Here is a 22,432-nt window from a genome sequence, read left to right on the forward strand (position 1 = left end):
CAGAAAATTATAAATTGAAACCAATGAGATACATTGAATACTATTTGGATTCAAAAGACATTTCAAAAATGACAGCATCAAGTGTTATGCACCATGTGGAGAAATGAGAATTCAGACTCTTGAAGGGAGTGTAAGTGATTTTGCCACTTCAGAGACCTCACTGCAGAGTTCTGTTCCCTGTGGAACCTCACAGAAAACTGACATCAGTTACGAGATCTCAGGTGCAGGTCCTCAGACTGCATTTCTTCAGCCCGTGTTCACTTGTTAATCAACATTAAGTCTAAGGAAGCACTCTCCCTTACTGTTTCCTCAATATTCTTAGAGACGGAGTCACCAGCAAGGCAAATCAAGAATTTAACACACACTCTACTTTTAGTAAAATCAGAATCTAAGCAGATGTCCAGAGACTTGAAGTTTCTAATCATTATTATATTTCACATCCTTACAACATGTGTGGTTTTTATTATGAAGTAATTATCCATACTATTTATTGCTTATTCTAAGACAAGGAAGGTGTTTAAGATTGACTTCATGTGTATCCTGATTCATGGTTTCAAGACAATCCATCATCTAAAAATAATTCCCTAAAGAGTGTATTGCTCTTCAGATTTTAAAAAATTCCTGAATTGCAGACAAGAAAATATTTGTTGGCTTTTTTCAAAATCATGCCTTCTTTTGATAAGAGGGAAAAAAACATTAATGTCTTAAAATTTGAGGTTTCAAAATAAATACGACTAAAAATAAATCAGATCTGTTAGACAAAACACTGCTTTGATTTCAAGCTATATCTTTCACAAAATTCTAATATGGTCTCTCATGATATGTTACAAGAACCAGGTGTTAAATAAAAAATGAGGTGCTTAGCAAACAACAAAGTATGACCTTAGGATGAGTCATTGTCTGTGTTTAAAACATATATTTTAAAATATTTCCATATGTATGAAAGTCTGAAGCATTACATATAATTTTTTATAGCTAGTTTATTGAAAGAGTCAGTAACTTAGTTATCATACCTGTGGACACAAGGTTTCCAGGTGATTGGCTGCAACTTTGACAATCTTAATTCCATCTTCATTTGTTGACATGGAACAAGCAAGATTTGCCACCTTAAATACAATATAAAACAATGGAAATTATCTCAGATTATGAAGGAAATGAAGAAACATTTGTCATCCTAGACAAGTAAGAGTATGTACATGTTCACTGAAAATCTCAATGACAAACAACAGCATTTTCATAAATGTCACTGGTATCTGCTTTATGGAAGCATTCAGATAATCTATTGATATTAAATAACAACAAAGGGCCATGGATAATCATTTAAAGCCAAAAGGAAGACTGGTGAGTGAATTAGTAAACCCTGTACAGTCTCTTGGTATCAACACCTAACCCATAATAAGATGCTAACTATTATGGTTTCCTATGGGACTGAAAAAAAAGTTTACGTATGGATTGAATGCTGATAGATTCTTGGAATCTTATATGATTGTGGTTTATTTTAAGTTTGTAATTGGTTTATTATTTCCCAGAGGTCTATTATGCATACTTAAGTTGCATTAAGTATGACTGTATCTTTATTCATGTTTTATTCAGCATCAAATATGCTGCAAACCTGGACAAATACAAGATAATTGAATTCTTCTTCCTGTTCTTGATTTTCTACCACAACTTCGTAGGCACTATTTGACATCCGAGCAGTCAATTTGATTCAAGCCCTTAGTAATACCCATATTCTTTTATACATTATTGCTTTTTAAACTCACACTCTTTTCCAGGGAAATGGGTGCCCTTTTAAATAACCACATTCACATCCATTACCTAAGTCCAATGTTTACAAATAATTTCTTTATACCATGAATGAGTGATGAGAAAGATCATGGAATTCCTTTCTTTTCCTTTGAAACTCGCTCTTATTCAACATTTCCCTTGCTAACAGGTGAGTATTCATGTAGAGAGGCAATGTTTTCTCTAATCTACAAAATACGTTGTTGTCTTCATCACTGCAAACAGATTGCTTTTCTGACAATCACTTTCCAAATATCTCTGTTAGTTATTATATACTTTAGCACATGGCAAGTTTTACTGATCAAATCCAAAATGCATTCAGTTGCAGAGAAACCGCACTTAAACTGCATGCAGTGGAAGCGAACAACAAACATATCCTTGGATGACTATTTGTAGAGTACCACAAACTGTTACTTACATGGATTTGCAGCCTTTTCTTTTTGTATAGCATTACTTTAAATATGTCATCAGTGAAACAAGTCCACGGTTTGCATTTACATATAATGAAATAGCAGCCATACATTATTTAACTGGGGAACGGCATTGTTCACTTTATTAATATACATGGAAATGGCTTACTTGAAAAGGTCTTTTGTTGGCTTGAAGGTCACAATGCCTCAACTTTCATATCTGACACATAATTAGCACATTTGTGAATTATCTGAAAAGGGCAGCAGTTTCTTTGCCCCTCTCCCCCACTCCCAAAGCCCCACTCACAGAAAGTAAAATTTAGCAGTCTGATTTAGTATGTCTCATAATAATATGCACTGCACTTGCAGAAAATAGCTATCTGTAAATTTGAGCACTCTTTGTTTTAAGTAAAAATTTTAAATTATTGCCTCAATCTTTTGGTTAAATCAGATGAATGTTGGTTAATCCAAAGTTTAAAATCACAGAAAGGTACTCTATATAGGCACTCTTTTTTTAAAAAAGTTATTTTATATTGGAGCATAGCTGATTAACAATGTTGTGTCAGCTGTACAGCAAAAGGATTCAGTTATATATGTATCTATTCTTTTCCAAATTCTTTTCCCATTTAGGTTATTACAGGATATTGAGCAGAGCTCCCTGTGCTATACAGTAGGTCCTTGTTGGTTACATATTTTAAATATAGTAGTGTGTACATGTCAATCCCAAACTCGCAATCTATCCCAAACAACCCAATCAAAAAAATGAGCAGAAGACCTAAATAGACATTTCTGCAAAGAAACAGACATACAGATGGCCAAGAGGCACATGAAAAGATGCTCAACATCACTAATTATTACAGAAATGCAAATCAAAACTACAATGAGATATCACCTCACACCAGTCAGAATGGCCATCATCAAAAAATCTACAAACAATAAATGCTGGAGAGGATGTTAAGAAAAGGGAACTCTCCTTCACTGTTGGTGGGAATGTAAATTGGTACAGCCACTATGGAGAACAGTATGGAGGTTCCATAAGAAACTAAAAATAGAGCTACTATATGATTAGCAATCCCACTCCTGGGCATATATCCAGAGAAAACCATAATCCAAAAGCATTCATGCACCCAATGTTCACTGTAGAGCTATTTATAACATTCAAGACATGGAAGCAACTTAAATATCCATCAACAGAGGAATGGATAAAGAAGATGTGGTACATATACACAATGGAATATTACTCAGCCATTAAAAATGAAATAATGTCACTTGCAGCAATATGGATGGACCTGAAGATTATCATACTAAGTGAAGTCAGACAGAGAAAGACAAATATCATACGATATTGCTTATATGCGGAATCTAAACAAAATGATACAAATGAACTTATTTACAAAACAGACTCACAGACTTAGAGGTTATCAGGAGGAAGGGTGGGGACACTCTTTTACTTTATTTTTAATGTTTCATCTTTACCTTTTTTCCCTTTTAAAAACACATTCTTCTTCTGGACATTTTCTGGTCTCCACGTTTATCGTAGCCAATTCAGTGACTAATGTTAACATAAAAATCATCCTAAACACAAAGCTTCTGTTTATATTAGAAGACTTAAGTCTTACAAAACTCTCAACTGAAAATACAGAAACCTCAAAGTTTTCTACTTAATTAATCATTATATTAACACTCTTTCTGTCTTCCTTTATTCAGACATACCCAAACTTCTTACCAGAACTGTTCTATGTCAGGTAAACTTTCTAGATAATCAAGTACTATTTCCAGATTAAGGCATGTGGAGTTTCAGTGATATTTTATACAAACAAAATTGAATTTATAGGATAGCTAGTATTCTGCGACCAAACAGAGAAAGTTATGTGATAAAAATCGCTTTACATTTCTAATTTGAGTGATTTGTGACATATTTTCTAAGTCACATGAATGTGTAAATGAAAGCCAAATTTTTTCTAACAATATTCCTAAGTTCTGTGTGGCTCTTTAGGCAGTCAGATATGTTCCCCAGCATAGCATGAAGGCAACTCCCTATTGGTCAAAGAAAACAGCATGCAAACAAAATATTTTATAAAAACAGTTTGAGATATTTGGACATCTGACAGCTTTTATACATCTAACTTTGACAGTGTTTCAAAAGTCTGTGTAAAGTTTCATTATTCAAGAGATCCTTGTGAAAAATTTTTGCCCACTAAGGAAAACTGTTCACAGAGAGGTTTTGGATACAAATAGATCTGGGTTTTAACTCAATTCCCACAATTAATAAAATTTCTGACCATGGGCAAAACATCTCTGAGATCATTCTGTCACCTATAAAATGGGTATGATAGTATCAATCTCACTGGAGTACTCTGAGGATTAAATGAGATAGTTTGTGAAGACAGCATGATACCAGGTAGCCCTGACCATGTATCAATTTCCTTCCAGCTTATCTCCCTTCTATTAATGGGGGGTGGGAAAGAACACTCACTTTCTCAAGAGGTTTTATAGAATTAAAACTTTAGGAGTCTAAAGAAATTTGACAAAATGTCTAATCAAAGAGCCACAAATTCAAATGTTTACAGCACTCATGCAGGGAATACAAACATAGCGTCTAGATATAACAGTGGTTAGGGTGCATGGTGGTGCCCCAGGCAAATGTGAGTATGTATGCCCTGCCTAAAGGCATAAGGCCTCATTAAAACAAGCTGAAATACAAGGAAAAACTCAATTCCTTAACCAAGCTAACAGTCTGTTGACTTACTTTAGTTCATAGTTCACCAATTTGTGACCTCTGACCTCATTCTCTAATCCTCTATTGTATAAATAGGAAAACAAAGTCAGAGAAAAGAGACATACTCAAACTATCCAAGGACAGGGAGACTATTAATCAAGGCTATGTGTGTGCTATTTATGCCATCCTGAATTAAGGCAATGAAAAGTTTCCTGCATTGAAATGACTGACCAGACTTTTTATTGATATTGTGCTATATCCTTAGCCAAGACCAAGAAAATCAGAGCCTAAATTATCCTAAATAAATGAGACCAAGCACACTCAGGTAAATTCACAAGTTTATTAGAAAGACAAGGCCAGGGCTTCCCTGGTGGCGCAGTGGTTGAGAGTCCACCTGCCGATGCAGGGGACACGGGTTCGTGCCCCAGTCCGGGAGGATCCCACATGCCGCGGAGCGGCTTGGCCCGTGAGCCATGGCCATTGAGCCTGCGCATCCGGAGCCTGTGCTCTACAGCGGGAGAGGCCACAACAGTGAGAGGCCCACTTACCGCGAAAAAAAAAAAAAGACAAGGCCAGGACACAACGTTCTTTCATTTTTACAAAAGATTAAGCTATATCACTAAAATAATTGCTGATACTCTAATAATTGCAAAAGTCAAATTTTAAAAATATTTCAGACAGGGACATGTTTTCATGTTACTCAGAGGGGAGTGATTTTTTAACATCAGCACCTCTTTCCATCTCACCAGTCCTTGTGCCCTCTAAGATGTATATCTCATTCTAAATGCTTTAAACTTGAATTTACTGCCCTTTCAGGTCTATTAAAAAAAAAAAGTTGTAGACAAAAAAGCCTGACCAGACAATTCTTGAACTAATTCACATTTATTACCATCTTGTTGGTGTTTGTTCTCCTCTTCCTGGTTCCTAGTTCAGTTTCTGTATACCAATTTTGAATGTCCCTGCCATCTTTTCTATTTGCTGGACTTTCCCCCCTTCACCTGGCATAGAACATGGTACCTCTCACTCCCTGACCCATGTTCTGAAGTAAGAAATTCCCTGCTCTGGAACCTGGCTTCATAAAACCCTGCCAGCTAGGCCAGTTCCATCAGGGTCAGGGAGTCGGCCATACTTGACCCCCTCACCACCAATGACTCACTAATGGCAGTATCAAGGAAAGCTATAAAAAAGATATTTGGAGAGTGGGAGTATTTTCAATGACCTTTAAATCAGTCTACCATGCTATAAGCTTAATTCTGCTGTTTATCATTACTCTGTTCTGAGCTGATAAAGAGATTGAATTTTAAAAGTACTGAATACCAGAGCATGCTATATTTTAACATTCTAATATCAAGTGTTATTTGAAATCTCAGGTGCACTAGTTGTCCTCTCAAGTCATCTTAGACAACTGAAATGGTACCGTTGCTAGGAACAAGCTCACTATTTGGACAGCTGCTCATTATACATCACTCATTCTGTCACTAAGGAGCTCTCACACAGATATTTACCTGCGATATGATTTCTCAGGAACATGAAGCCAACTTTGATGTTTGGTGAGATTTCCATTTTTGCATATTCATTGTTTATATATAGTTCACATAGTTAATTGTAATATCATGTCACTGTGTATCTTAGCTCTCAAGGGGGAAGAAAGGTCACTGTCTCATTTTTATTCATTTTCCTCTCTGGCAGATGGTCATGCAACTCCTGTGTAAACACTTTCAGAGACAGAATTTACTGTTTTGCAGGGCAGCCTATTCCCGTTGCAGGGTAGCCCAAAGTTACACAAGTTAAGAAGTTCTTCCTTATAATGAGGTGAAATCTTTCTCTCAACAACTTTCTCACAGTGGTTATAGAATCTAAAATGTCAAATATCTTCAATAATAGAAATAAGGTTGGGCTCATAGAAAATCTTCATTAGTAGTCCTCAACTTGTGGGTTAAGTTAGATGGTGAGCATAATAGAATCACCAGTATAGCTATTAAAAGAAAAGTCCAGGTTCCTCTGCCAAGATATTCTGACATATTAAGTATGTCTATGGGTAGACGTTAGAAGAGGTATAAAATACGTTTAATTCAACTGTTAAAAGTTCCCCAGGTGATTCTGATATACCACCGTCCACACACACATACACACAACACACAGAAACATATTTAGACTTTGGGTTGATTTTCATTTGTTTGGATAGACACTCCTTCCTGAAAATTAATGTAAAGGGGTGAAAATCTACAAGAAGTATGAACTAAATATATATGGAAGAGGCTAGGAGTCATAGAAAAGGCTTCACAAATTAGAGACAAGAAATAATAACCTATACTACCACCTGAGAAATAGGGCTTAGTCTATTAGGGCTGCTATAACAAAAGTAAATACACTGGGTAGCTTACAAACAACAGAATTTATTTCTCGCAGTGCTAGAGGCTGGGGAGCCTAGAATCAAGGTGCTGGCAGACTCAGTGTCTGGTGAGTACCAGCTTTCTGATTCATAGAATAAACCCTCTAGCTGTAACCTCACATGGCAGAAGAGGTGAGGGATCTCTCTGGGGCTTCTTTTAATAAGGGCACTAATCACTTATATGAGGGTTCTTCCCTCATTACCCAATCACCTTCAAAAGGTTCTACCTCCCAATACTATCACCTTGGGTGTTAGGATTTCAACATATGAATTTTGGGGGACACAAACATTTAGTCTATAACAAATAGAGAAAAGTTTAAAAATCAAAATACTCAGGAAAGAAGAAAATCAAGTGTAGGAGAAATCTCTGGCCTTCTCCTCAGTATCCATTCCTTTTTCTGTCAATAACACTCTGATTTCCCTTTGGAGAACTACTGTCTCCTCCTCTAACCCAGTGGTGTGAAATCTTGGTATGACAGTTAATCAAAGCTCCTAGTAGTCCAACCCTGGCCCTGGTGTGGGCATATCCATCACTTCCTGCATGGAGTCCTGGAGCAGTTCCTGTTCCTGCCCAATCTCAGCCCTCTTCTCTCAGTTTGCCTGTATTTACGTGCACTACCTTGTATCTTCAAATGAAGTCTCTTCTGTTATCTACTTAAGTAACCCAAATTCATACTATCTTGCATGCAACTATAACTGAATGTAGTACTGAACCAGAAATTTACACACCGCTTATGCACTAATTTCAGATGGTTACTCTCAGCAAAGTTAAAGGCTGGCAATGCAGAACCATAATCATTTCAGTGGAAGGCACTTTCTAGTCGAATGTCTGCCTCTGGATTTAGGCAACCTGGATACCCTAGTATCAGGGGCAAATGCAGAGAAGGAGATGTTCATTTCAGTTCCTGCACATATAGATAAAAGTGTTTTTACCTGTCTTGTTTTGAATATCTAATCCCTAGATATCTATTAGAACATTTTACAGACCAGGTAAAAAAGGACATCTAATTCTTGAAGAAAATAATTTAGCAATTGTGTTTATCCTTTTGTAAGCTGCTTATTATATCTAAAAGCCATCCTTTCATGTGCTTTTTTTTTTTGCATCTTTATTAGAGTATAATTGCTTTACAATGGTGTGTTAGTTTCTGCTTTATAACAAAGTGAATCAGTTATACATATACATATGTTCCCATATCTCTTCCCTCTTGTGTCTCCCTCCCTCCCACCCTCCCTATCCCACCCCTCCAGGTGGTCACAAAGCACCGAGCTGATCTCCCTGTGCTATGCGGCTGCTTCCCACTAGCTATCTACCTTACATTTGGTAGTATATATATGTCCATGCCTCTCTCTCGCTTTGTCACGTGCTCTTGTTTTTTTTTTTTTTTTTTTGGTGGTACGTGGGCCTCTCACTGTTGTGGCCTTTCCCGTTGTGGAGCACAGGCTCCGGACGTGCAGGCTCAGCAGCCATGGCCCATGGGCCCAGCCGCTCCGCAGCATGTGGGATCTTCCCGGACCGGGGCACGAACCCGTGTCCCCTGCATCGGCAGGCGGACTCTCAACCGCTGCGCCACAAGGGAAGCCCTGTCACGTGCTCTTTTAAATTCATACCTATACATTAAGGCCTGGATCAAATAACATCTCCTCCACAAACCCTTCTCAGACGCCCAGAATCATAATTCATACTCCCACAAGTATAGCACCTACTTTATTCTTCCTAGACTCACTTATGTATTTTTCAGATGCTAAACTGCTAGAAGGTAAAGACAATTATGTATTCTTTTTTAAAAAAAATTTTATCAGCCAAAGTATCCTAAAAACAGAATTTAGTCTATGTAAATAAATTAAAAAATAGTTTATCTTTGTTCACCTGGAAATTGAATTATCATGAATAGATATCTTCTATTGTGTCTTAATAAATGCAATGAATGTATATCTTAGAGGGCTTAGCACAACTTAATTGGAAACTATGTCCTTCCTCTGCCCCTTCCTCATCAAAAAAAAAGTTTCTAATTATCTATTACATGAGTATAAAGGTTAGTATCATTACTTTAAGTTATGGAGGAAAATACTTGAGGGAAGAAAGCCCTTGAGTCATTAAACTTAATTGCCTTGAGTTGATTTCAGTCCGACTGTTTGTATATTGGGAAAGTCAAAATCTGACAAATCTGTAGCAAAGATACAAATAAACACTTGAAGTAAGGATACAGAAACAGTATAGCTAAAACAAGTTCTTTATTTGTGACCTGGCATTTACAAAAGATTGGATTGCTTTCTGAATTTAGAAAAGAATAAAGATTCACAAAAGCTTGTGAAGAGCTGTGAAGAAGGAAAAGAGGAAGGGTCTACAGTGGATATTAATTAGGAAGTTGCTAGCTTATCAATAGCAATTGGATGTGTGTGAGTAGGGAGTAAATATTCTTAGAAGAGTACCTAAGATACCAATATTTATTAGGCAGACAGAAGAAGATAAACCTATGATGAGTCTCGGAAAAAGTGGCCAGAGATAGAGAAGGTTACCCACAATACTCTGATGTCATAGAGGATAGGAGAAGAGAAAGTTTCAAGAAGGTGGTTTCAACTATCAAATAATAAGAAGTCAAGTAAGTAATTCCTGAAATTATTCACTGATTCAGCCACACAGAGGGCCATTGTTGGTTGAGGCAGAACGATAATGGTCAGACTAGTGTAGTGTGGACAGAGGACAGTGTAGGTGGTGAGGTAGCCCCATGTGTCTTGTGACACGAAGCAGGGAGCTAGAGGCTGCCTAGACAATACTCACTCCCATTCCCTTATCAATCCATTTGTTTTGATTTCCTCTCTCAAAACATCTCCTGAACCATCTACTTTTCTTGCTCCCCACCCTAGTCAAGTTTACTGTCAGTTTGATTTTTTCATCCAGACTTAGCTTTGATTCTCAGCCACTGTGCCTTCTCTACAGTATGTTCACCACACTGCAGCTGACGATTTTTTTCAAATGCAAATTTGATTCCCGCATCATCATCATCTCCCATTCCCACTCCACATGCCCTTCCCTACAAGGTCCTCTATAGTCTGGTCCAAGACTCATCACCCATAGTTCTTTTTCTCTCTTTACTTCAGCTATGTCAACCTATTTTCAACTATCCATGCTTCCTTCTGCCACAGGACATTTGCACATGCTGTTTTCTTTAGCCTGGAATGTGCTCCTCCGCCTTCCTTGCCACATTTACACCACTTAGACATAGTTAACTGCAGGTCTCTGCTCCCAAGTGAATTTTCAGAAAGTTTTTCATCAATACTGCATCCCCTACCCACCACTGAGACCTCTCTAACCAAGTCAGGTTTCTCCTTCAGAGCCTGATTCTCGATTTGTAATTGTACGTTCACTGAAAAGATTATTTGATTAGTGACCATTTCTTCGGCTTTATAAGAGCAGGGCCCTTACTTGTTCATCACTGGACCCTCAGTTTCTAGTACCTGATATATGGTAGCCAAACAATAGTCCTTCAGTGGATGAATAAATGCATGAGTGCATGGATTAGTATGCGTACGAATGTATCATCCCCAAAGAGAGGATGAAAAATTGAGTTTAGAGGGAGGAAGCAGCAGCAGAGATTCAGGACAAGCGAGAAAGGGAAATTAAATTTCCCTCTGAAATTCATTTGCAATATTCCACAAAGGCTTAGACAGTTGGATCTCAAAGAAAAGTAACACACTTTTCTTCTAGTCTGGTCATTGTACTTAACAAAGCTTGGGAGGCAGCTTCTTTCGAGTTTTAGTTTCACTTAAGATATCAAATTGGGAACAACTGATTAGCTCCCAATTTAGCTTTTAATTTATTTATTTTTAATCAAGCAAAATAACTCTTCAAAGGACCCAGGCTGGCTGCCAAATGCTGGTGAGTAAGGCAGATGGAAAGAGGCGCGATAACTCCCATGAACAAACCCAGGAGCTTTAGTATCTCCAGCAGAACCTAATGTAACACATGCTTTGTTTCCAGGTAAGCCTAGCTCAGACCACTGGGACTGAATGTGAGAAGTGTAGAAGGGGGTCTGTGATCTCTCAGTGTTGGCGTACAAGTGACCTCTGGCTAAGCAAGCCAGTTCTTCTGTTCCTCCTGGTCAGACAATGCTGCTGCGCTGCCCCTTGCAGTAACAAGAAATGACCATGAATTATGAGTTTTGTAGAATATTTAACTAATAGAATTGTGTTATAAAAGTGCATAGCAAGGTGCAGGTAAACAGTTTCATCAAGTGACAAATATTGATTACGCACCTATGATGTGGGCTAGGAACTGCCGGAGAACCCAAAGACAACACAAGCAAATCTCAAGAAACATAACCTATTTAAGGGGACACATGAAAGAGAGAATAAAACTGTAGTTTCTAAGTAGGATAGGAAGCTAGAGGTAGGTGAACCTCTTAGTGGTGACGGTAGTCAGGCTGTTTCATGGAAACAAACTATTGCCAAGGAACTTAATATCCTCTAAGACTTTGCATCTCAAATTGCCTCCCAAATGTTATAAATCTTAAATCACACAATCCTGTCTCTGATATTAGTTTTGCTTATGTAACCATTTACTTCTCTGTCTTTGGTTATCCATCTATAAGATGAGCAGGTTAATTATTTGACTTCTAAGCCTCCTTCCATTTAAATGATCACATTTTACTGATTGTGTAACTTGATAACAAAATTAGACAGAAAGTAGGCAGGGGGCAGAACTATCAGGCAATTTTGTTTTTAATTTAAACATCACATTTCTAAATAAAATATTAGCAAATTAACTCTAACTATGTAATTAAAGACTAATAATACAGCAAAATGTAGTTTCTCCTAGGAATAAAACAGTGGCTTGTGATTGGGAAATACTACCAATGAAATTCCTTTACTATATTTTAACAGATTTTAGAAAAGCATTTGATAAAGTTTTATGCATATTCTTATTTTTTAATTTATTCTTATTTTTTTTTTTTGCGGTACGCGGGCCTCTCACTGTTGTGGACTCTCCCGTTGCGGAGCACAGGCTCCGGATGCGCAGGCTCAGCGGCCATGGCTCACGGGCCCAGCCACTCCGCGGCATGTGGGATCTTCCCGGACCGGGGCACGAACCCGCGTCCCCTGAATCGGCAGGCGGACTCTCAACCACTGCACCACCAGGGAAGCCCCATATTCTTATTAATACAAAACAAAGCTCAACTAAAACAGAACAAAAACAAACAAAAGTCTTAGTGAGCTATGAATAGAATAAATTATTCTTAACCTGAGACAGGTCAAATTACAGAAAATTAAAGAAAATTATAGAATACTGCTCAAAAGTCAAGATTAGGGCTTCCCTGACACTTAATCATGACACTTACTGCAAAATCTGAGGATCCAGAATCACTTACAAATAGGGTTTCCAGAAAATACAGATATAACGTTTAAGGGCTATTAGGTAGAAAATAGCCTGGGTTGTTTCATAACTGTTTTATTTAAAATGATTCACAAATATGATTGCTAATTCACAATAGGAAGACCAGACATTGGTTTTCCCTCATGTTGTCTTTAATATAATGGCATATATCAAATGAATCAAAGCCCACTGCCAATGAGAAAATCAGACCACCCAAAAGTGATTTTAATAACGAATAAAAATTCAATTTGTTTGGAATGTTAATGGCATTCCACGCATGGGGTATGTGTGTATGTGTGTTTGTGTGTGTCTGTGTGCATGTCTGTGTCTGTGTGCAATAGATATGAGGTGATGATTCTTGTGATTAAGGGATTATAACATAGTCCTACATTTCTTTTCCTTTTCTTATCTTAACCTTGCTCTCCAGCTCAACTCAAATTTGCATCTGAACTTCTTGTTCCTCTCCAATGACTCATTAAAGATGAAAATATTCATTTGTCTAAGTGGACATATGTCCATGTTATTCTAAAAAACAGTCATTAGTATGCTGTGTCAGGATGTGTCATCACAAAAGAAACAAATGAGATGAAAACACACACACACACACACACACACACACACACACACACATGCACGCATGCACAGGACTTAAACAGGTTTGGCTGTTAGAGTATTGCTTCTAATAAATTATCTGAAGTATATGCTACATAGCTCAAATTGAGGACTGCAATGTATACTGCTCTAGAAGTCCCATTTTACCAAACACATTTCTCATCTTTTATTTTGGAACAATATATAACTGTATATGAATATACATACACCATAATGATATGCAATGTAAATTATAAGGGTAAAACCAACTAGACAGTTTTCTCAAGGTCCCTCTCTAAATTAAGCTATTATTCACCTCAGAATCACGACCCAAAGGATAAAAGTATGTGCCACCTGCCAAGTTAATGTAATATAATAAACAGCATCAAATAAAATCTATTTAACTACCAAAAAGACAAAACAAATCTAAACTATAAATTAAAAACAAGATCACGTATCGTTTCCTGAACTAGTGATATACTTTGTTGTCTCCCGAAAATTAAGTACAAAGTGAAGCATGCAGGTCTAATAAGTCCTTATTAATAGGATCAGTGTGTAAAGGGCACATGTCAAAAAATACTCTAATCAGCCTTCATTATCACTGAAATTGACATCAAACTTCAAGGCAGTTTTATAGCCAGTGACCTGACCTCTCAAGTGGCAGAAAGAGAACTGATTTTTTTAAAGACAGACAGAATATGCTATAGCCAATATAAAGTTTTTCAGTTAGCTTAATTCTGAACCAACTTTTTTTGTACATATCACCCTATTCAAATGCCATCATGGAAAAAGAAGTTGTCATACACTGCAAAGTTAATTGAATTGTATAAACTTCAAGGATATGTCAAGACTATCTGATTTCCAGACAAATCAAGACATCCCCACCCAGATGCATTATGCCCTGCTTTCTTGAAAGAACGGGTCTCTTAGCAGAGTGACACTTGGTAATCAATTGTCGGACAGCACTGCCTTCAGGGGATTGATAGTTTATTGAGAAAAGAGTTAAACAGTAAAGCATAATGACTCTGGTAGAATTACAGAATGTTATGGAAACGAGAAGGGCTTCTAGTTTCCCTGGGGAGAGGGGCAGGTGAGAAGTGACACCGTCCAGGAAGAAAGCAGTGTGGGCAAATGCAGGGAGGTGGATGCTGCGTGAAGAATCTGCAACGCTCACAGAGGTCCAGTGTGCTGGAGGGAGGGTGGGAAGGGCACATACCTCTACTCTGTGACTCCTCAGTCTCTCTGTAATTCATGGCTTTCTCATTTGCTAGCTCCCAGTGGACTAGAGTTCCCTATGGCAGAAACCTTCTCTTGGAGGCCTCCTGAGTCCCTAGTGCCTCTGTGGTGTGTGGCATTCTCTGCTCTTGGATGTCTTTCATGATGCTCTGCCCCAGCGTGCTCACAGTTGAACTCACCCACTTCTAATCCTACGCCACAACCTGGCCCTCTGCTCGGTCTCCTATCTCAGGAACCAGTTTCCACATCCACCCAGTTCCTGAGCCAGAAGCCTGGGGTATCATTCTGGACTCCCCTCTCACTTATTTTGGAAGATATCAAAACAATAACCTGTGCAACTACTTTTTTTTTTTTTGTCTTGCAGGCATCTCTTTAAGATTAAATTCTAACTTTGAGAGACACAGGCAAACAAGCTTTAAAATTACGAGAATTATGTAAACCCGGAGAAAGACTCTTATCTCTCAGCATAAATGGCCCATAGTGAATCAGACAAATCAAAAGAACACGTAGTGTATGTGAGAGAGTGTGTGTTTACAGAGAAGTGAGAGTGGGGTAAGCATGTTTGTGTTTGTGTGTATGAGTATGAAGTTCCCAGCAAAATATGCAAATGTATACTGGTGTTAAATACTATGATTTCTATGTCCCCTCATCCTTGGGTTCCCTGAATCTTTGAGGGCTCCTTGAACGCGTTCTGGATTTAAATCACATGATAAATAGTGGGGTTAGCTAAATAATGTGATATAATACAAAAAGAAAATCAAAGATTTATGCCCCTATAAATTTGACAAAGATATGAGTTATAATATGTTTGATCTCAACTACCCCTTAAGTTTCCAATAGGTCTAGAATGGAGGAGGGAGACAGAAGGAGAAAGAAACGTTATTTTACTAGCCTTCCTTAATTGGAGCAAACCAATATGTTATTTCTATCTGCACAAGATTAAATTGCGAAATCCTTGACAACAGAAATCATCTTACCTCTCTTTGTTGTTCTAAGACTTTGCAAGGAATGTTACTCATAAAACTCCTATCAAATTGGATAAATTCAAGCCAACATTGCAAATAAAATATTTTTCACATCATCTTCGCTACAAAGTTCATGATTGACCTGTTTATAGAGGGCTAACGACAACATTCAAAGAACAGAAGATGGGGACAAATAGTTTCCAAGGTTCAAGAAATGAAAGATTTAGATATAAATACAGAAAACAAGATATTACATGAGTAAAAAACTAATTGCTGATGGTCTTCAGAGTAAGTAAATAATGCAATGAAACCTTAAAAAACGTAGTTGGGTTATTTTAAAGAATCTTAAAGAAAGATAGTTTCAGGACTTCCCCGCAGGTCCAGTGGTTAAGTCTCTGCGCTTCCACTGCAGGGGGTGTGGTGTGAGTTGGATCCCTGGAAAGGGAACTAAGATCCCACATGCAGTGTGGCATGGCAAAAAAATAAAATTTAAGAAAAATAAGAAGGCTTCCCTGGTGGCACAGTGGTTGAGAGTCCGCCTGCCAATGCAGGGGACATGGGTTCGTGCCCTGGTCCGGGAAGATCCCACATGCTGTGGAGTGGCTGGGCCTGTGAGCCATGGCCGCTAAGCCTGCATGTCTGGAGCCTGTGCTCCGCAACGGGAGAGGCCACAACAGTGAGAGGCCCGCGTACCGCAAAAAAAAAAAAAAAAAAAAAAAAAGATAGTTTTTATATATCAAACAAACTATTTTTTAAACTACAAATATGACTACCTTGTCAAAAGGTACATGTTAATAGAAAACATAAAAATTTTAATAAATCTCAGTACTGGAAGATCTCTGGATAATAAAAATCAGAAATTTCTGGATAAAATTTAAAATTCTCTTTAATAACTAGTGAATGGTCTAATGAAAACTAATGTTATTCCAAAAACCTAAAGTTAAATTTTGTTATTGTTACAAACATAGAAATGGAATAGTTCCTATGTATTTAGTTGTTTTCAATTTTCATATCAAGCAATATGAAGCCTGAATCAAATTCAAGAAAGTGGTGCTTCACCTAAGGTAGCTGTGTGCACATCAGCCACACGGCTCCACATGGCTGCACGGGCCAGGCCGGATCCTCACCAGCACTGCTTCAAGGTCTCGAATCAGAGCCATGGGAATTGGAGGGCATTTTGCAACATCTAGTCCATCTCTTGACCCTGCTTCAAGAAGCTGGCTTGCTTGTGCTGCATCTGGAGCCTTTCAAAATGTTGTCAGGTTCAGCCTCTGAAGGAAGAAATCCCACCATGTTCTGCCTTTGCCCAGTGTGGGCAGTTTTGTTTCAGAGATCAGGAGACAGGTTGCTTCCTGTCCTAGCTCTTAGGGCAGAGGGTGGGCTTTCTTGCCTATGAGATGGTCACCTTAATGACGGCCTCCCTCATGGGACTGAAAGGAGGGTACAAAGCCCTGAATGCTTAGTAGCCAGAAACAGAGAATGCCCAATAAAAGCTCCGTCCATTCTTTTGCTGCTACTTCACCTTCAGCCTCAGACTACTGTGGATTCATCCTGCCTTAGGCTGCCAGGCTTCTGAAAGCACATCCACACCTTGTATCTCTCTCCTGCTGGTTAATTAACACTAATGGGCAGCTGTCCCCGCTTCATAAAGCCGCAGCCATCGCTAATTACGTTGTCTGTCCAGGCCCAGTGTCTCTCTTCCTTCCAGCAGCCTCCCCTTGGGACCCTTACTTCTCATTATCATCTCCACCAGTGGAGGAACGAGACAAGACTGTCAACTGCACCACTTCCTACATTTCCAAGAAAAAACTTCCATCTAAGTCATGCCATTACAGGCTTCCTCAGCAGGGGTTTTTAGCTAATAGCAAAATCCTTCCTGTGATCTTTGTCCATAATTTCTTCCTAAACAGTGAATTATATAATTAAGAACTAGGGGTTCCCTGGTGGTGCAGTGGTTGGGAGTCTGCCTGTCGATGCAGGGGACACGGGTTCGTGCCCCGGTCCGGGAAGATCCCACATGCAGCGGAGCAGTCGGGCCCGTGAGCCATGGCCGCTGAGCCTGTGCGTCCGGAGCCTGTGCTCCGCAACGGGAGAGGCCACAACAGTGACAGGCCCGCGTACCGCAAAAAAAAAAAAAAAAAACAAAAAGAACTAGAAATCGTTTCTGCAAATGACTTACTTTTAAACTTGCTTTCCAGACATCTCTAAGAGTCATTGGTAACTCAGTGCAATTCTTTATCTCCTCCCTTCCAGTACATTCTATTCAACCTATTTATTTCACATGGATGCAGGATTTCTCCTTTCGTCCTTCAGCAATGGACCTCAGAATCTATTGCTCTTTCTTTCCCCGTAAGTAGACTAATGCGAGTCCCTGCTATCTCCCTCCATTCACCTTCCACACCTAGTCCTCTTTTTCCAATGCCACCCTATCATCTTCCCTTTTCTTAAACTAAACTGCGACATCACAGCTGGTACCAATCTCCAGATGCCACAGTTGAGCTACTTTATTGATTTCTGGACTCCTATCACTTTTTTTCTTTCTCTTTTTTTTCTAACTCCTATTCTCTCTACACGTCTTCCCCCTCTCACCAATTCTTCTATCTTCCAGATTCTAAGGTTGCTTCACACTTTCCCTCATTCTACTCTATGACTTGACCATCTCTCTGGTAAATGAAGCATAATATATAAGCCATGTGGAGTCTTCTCTCTTTGTACTTTAAAAATATATTTATCTGCTTTCCCTTTTAGTGAATCATTCATTTCCTGTTGTTTTGCTAATAGAGTTTGCGAGTTAGGGGTTAGTTCTACATCTGTGTTTAGTAAACTGGGTAGAATACTTTGTCATAATGCAGCAAGTGTACCACACTTACTGCATCAGTCTTTTGGGAGCAATGAAATCCTGAGGGGCAAGACTCAAATGCTGTGGTAGATTAGTTAAACCACAGAAAAAGTAACTAATTGTAATTGCTTATATAGTTTAATATTATGAGGTACACTGAGTGTTTCAGCTAGTTTTGAAAAAACTCTTTTATTATTTCAAGACTTGCATCCTAGTGACAGTGGCCATTTTTTAAGTAGGTCCAGTAAAGTAATCAGATTTACCTACACTCTGTTAATAGGTACAGATGAAATGGAGGATGCTCTAATAAAAATACGAAGCAATCTGATTTGAAAAGAAGACATGGCAGTATGGATACTGGGATCCAGAGACTGAACTCTCTCTGCTATTATCTTGTATTTTACTTACAACATCTGCCATGCAGATGACTAACCTCAGAGGTCTCATTATCCACCTGATGTAATGTCCTACATTAAGTTAGTGGCAACACATCATACCTCTCAGAGAATTACTCAATAATAAAAATTCAAATCCTTCTAACTCTCCACTCTTTCAAAATCTGCAGCAAAAAATTAATTTTGAAGCATCTGTTTAGAATTCACTGTGCATATACTGGTTTGGGGGTTCATAATTGTTTAAAAAGATATAATCTGGAACAAGAATCATTCTAATACTGTGTGCCACTTAATGGTTAAATAAGTACATGTGTGAAAGAAACAAGTGACCCTAATAAATTTTACCCAGTCAAATATTCTACTTCATATATGTCACCTTTAATTCATCACTGTGATCATATAAAACTTCTGGATAATTCAAAGAAAGACTTCTTTTCTATAACACCTGTCACACTATGAATGAACCCTTTGCATATATATATATATTTATTTATATATACAACACATACATATAAAGTGTCACAATTTAATGATTTTAAAATGACTGTGTGCTTAGTATAAACTATTTGGGAAACGCAGTTAAATACAGAAGAATAAACACTCACTGTCAGTGTGAATAAGTTGGCTCCCTCAGTGCCTACTCTCAACTCCTCTTTGCTTTTGCCTTTCTACCACTCCTAGTGCATAGTGTGGACCTCTAGCCGGATCCCCTCATCAGAATGGATGCACTTATCTTCCAGCTGCAGGGAATATCTGTTATTGATCATCCAAAGCTTAGTCCCTCACTAGGAACAGCCCTTGATTGTAGGAAACTACCTTTCCCAAGGCAATGCTCCTTCCCAGCAGGCATTCACAGTTAATAACAGCATGAACCAGATACAAAGTTCAGCCCCTTTGCCTCAATTTGTGACAATTCCCAGGAGTCATCTGAGTTCCAGGACTCCCAACAGATCAGGTGAGATCTCAGTTGCAACCACATTGTAATCTACCTTCTCTATCTAGTCTTGCCTTCCTCCCTTCCTTATAGGTTTATCTCCAAAAATAACACCTCAATAAACTTTCTGAATGCAATGTTCTGTATCACAGTCTATTTCCAGGGAACCTAATTAAGAAAACCAAAATACTTAGAAAAGAAAATACTTTTTCTCTCTCCCTTGTTGTTCGGCTTGGCCGTGTGCCAATGAGATTAGGCACAATTTCTCAGGGAATAATTGTTTTTTCCCTCCATTTATAACCAAGATTCACCAGGAAACGTTTCTTTGACATTTTCCCTTTTGTCTTCCTCACACCCTGGATACAGAGAAGATAACAGCAGGGCTGCAATATCAAAGCTAACACAGCAGGCATCCGAAAAGACCCCAGATGTTTGAAAACATCACTGAGTAAATGAACTTATGCCAGCAATCATCAACTCCTAAGCTTTTGGATAAGTGGGGAAGAAAACCCTCTTTTGAAAGTTCGTTGTTACTTGCAGCCAAATGCAACTCCTAAATGTTCCAGTTAAGGAATCACTCTATCTAGAAATATATGTATGTGTGTAGTCAAGTGTTATTTATAACAACAAAGAAATGGAACAGTTTTGTAAATGCTAAATTTTGGCCCATCCTTAGGAATGAAAAGTATAGTCATTAAAGTAATTCCTTTGAGGACTGATTTAGTGTTGTTGAGAATTACTCTTGATGCCATATTAAGTGTAAAGATATAAATCCCGGGGCTTCCCTGATGGTGCAGAGGTTTAAGAATCCACCTGCCATTGCAGGGGACACAGGTTAGAGCCCTGGTCCAGGAAGATCCCACATGCCGTGGAGCAACTAAGCCCATGCACCGAAACTACTGAGCCTGTACTCTAGAGCCTGTACTCCGCAACAAGAGAAGCCACTGCAATGAGAAGCCCGCGCAACCACAACAAAGAGTAGCCCCCGCTCACCACAACTAGAGAAAACCCACGTGCAGCAGCAAAGACCCAACTCAGCCAAAAATAAATAAATAAATTTATATATTAAAAAAAGATGTAAATCCCATTACATATATACACCTATATGTTTGATGAAGTCACCAACCGTGTGGAGATTCTTTATGGAAAAACAAATTTGCCTGCCGTGACACACTGTATTTTCTAAAGATGGCCAAACTAATATATATCTCGTCTCACATGCTTTTCTAAAAATGAGTCTATCATTCTTTGTACGGAGGGGTGGGGTCTATGATCCCTCACCTTGAATCTCAGTAAGGGCTTGTGACTGCTTCTGACCCACAGAAAACAAAAAAGGCAATAAATGATTGTTGTTGTTTAAAGTCACTACATTTGGGGATGATTTGTTATGCACCACTCGATAACAAGAATATCTGTAGATTATCTTAGTTGTTATCTGATCTCAAAACAGATTTTTTTTTAAACTTGAAAACTGCAGAGAAGTTTATAGCTTTACTTGAAACATATTTAATATGCTCCCATTGCTCTTTTTAATTGTGATGAAAAATGAGAAAAATACCTTAAGATAAGCTTAAGTGGTGGAATCCAGGACCTTCACCCTAGAATTATTAATGAGTCTTAGTAGTTAAAATTGCATCTGGCAAAATTGTAAAGGTCAACACCATTGTCTCATTGTTAATAGCACTTCAAAATCTGTGCCAAACATATTATTTCTTCTAACCAACAGGCTTCTCATTCCTTGTAGGAACTCTGTAAACAAAGAAATGCTACAGTAGAACACATCTGAATTTATGAGTGAAAGTGCCAATTCCAGGCTAAGGTTTGAGAATACAGAACTTGAGCCTGTTGCCTCCCTCTGTGAAAAAGCACCTTGGTAGGAAAATGGGCAGCAGATAGCTTACACTTCAGTGCCATAATATGCAGATAAAAGGCAACAGAGATCAAGAAAGTAGCTTACTTCTGTATGTTCTTTGGGTCTGGCTCATCTATCCCCAATTTCCCATGTGTCATTTAAACTACCACAGTGTAAGAGAAAGATAACTGAAATTCTCATTTTTCTTCAGAAAAGTCTCCAATAAAACTGGCAATATTTCTTTAAAGCACACACACACACAGAAAATATGACTAGGTCATTTGAGCAATACCATATATATTCACAGAAAATCAGCAGTTCAGGTAGAAAATTCCTCACCTACATACCAGCTGTGCACAGTGTTGCTGGGTCTGAATCATTGCCAAGAAATTCAGCATTGGCATATCTCCACTTTTCAATTTGCTACAATGCACTTCACCTACCACTGTTATTCAGTGTACTGTAACTGTAATACAAGCACCTGTGTGCTCACCTGAACTCAACTATTTCCTTGGCTAGAAATATTTCCAAACAGGGTGATAAATATAAATGCCTGCCATTTTCAAAAGTACATATAATAAACATTCCTGAAAGACTGCAGTTAACAATAAACTTCTGTATACAGGGATTAGAGAATAAAGGGCAAGGTAAACCTTATTAGCACACTTTTAAGTACTTGATTTATTATTTCTGCAGTGACATCCTTGCAGAATTTCTTCAATAACACAAAATAGTCAATATCTCAGCTGATGAAGGCCCCAGTTTAGAATCCCAGGGGTATAACCAGACAAATCCTAGTGATTATTCATGGAACAACCTGTGCCAACACCCAACTCATTAAGCAGACCATTGAAAAGACCTTTTCAAATCTTAGAGGTAAAGAGAAACCTAGATAGAGATAGATAGATAGATAGATAGATAGATAGATAGATAGATAGATAGA

General features: G+C 38.3%; 1 protein-coding gene across 2 annotated transcripts in view; it reads right to left on the bottom strand.

Annotated features, from left to right (window-relative positions):
* The window catches only part of CTNNA3 (catenin alpha 3), a 1,596,010-nt gene that overhangs the window by 568,499 nt on the left and 1,005,079 nt on the right, over positions 1-22,432 (bottom strand). For both annotated transcript variants that reach the window (XM_029245645.1, XM_029245646.1), the window contains exon 10: positions 1,014-1,106. In XM_029245645.1, coding sequence (XP_029101478.1) covers positions 1,014-1,106 — 93 coding nt within the window. The remainder of the gene's footprint in view (positions 1-1,013; positions 1,107-22,432) is intronic.

This window comes from Monodon monoceros, unplaced genomic scaffold (assembly GCF_005190385.1).
Source record: "Monodon monoceros isolate NGI ecotype Baffin Bay Population unplaced genomic scaffold, NGI_Narwhal_1 Super_Scaffold_4, whole genome shotgun sequence".
Taxonomy (NCBI): domain Eukaryota; kingdom Metazoa; phylum Chordata; class Mammalia; order Artiodactyla; family Monodontidae; genus Monodon; species Monodon monoceros.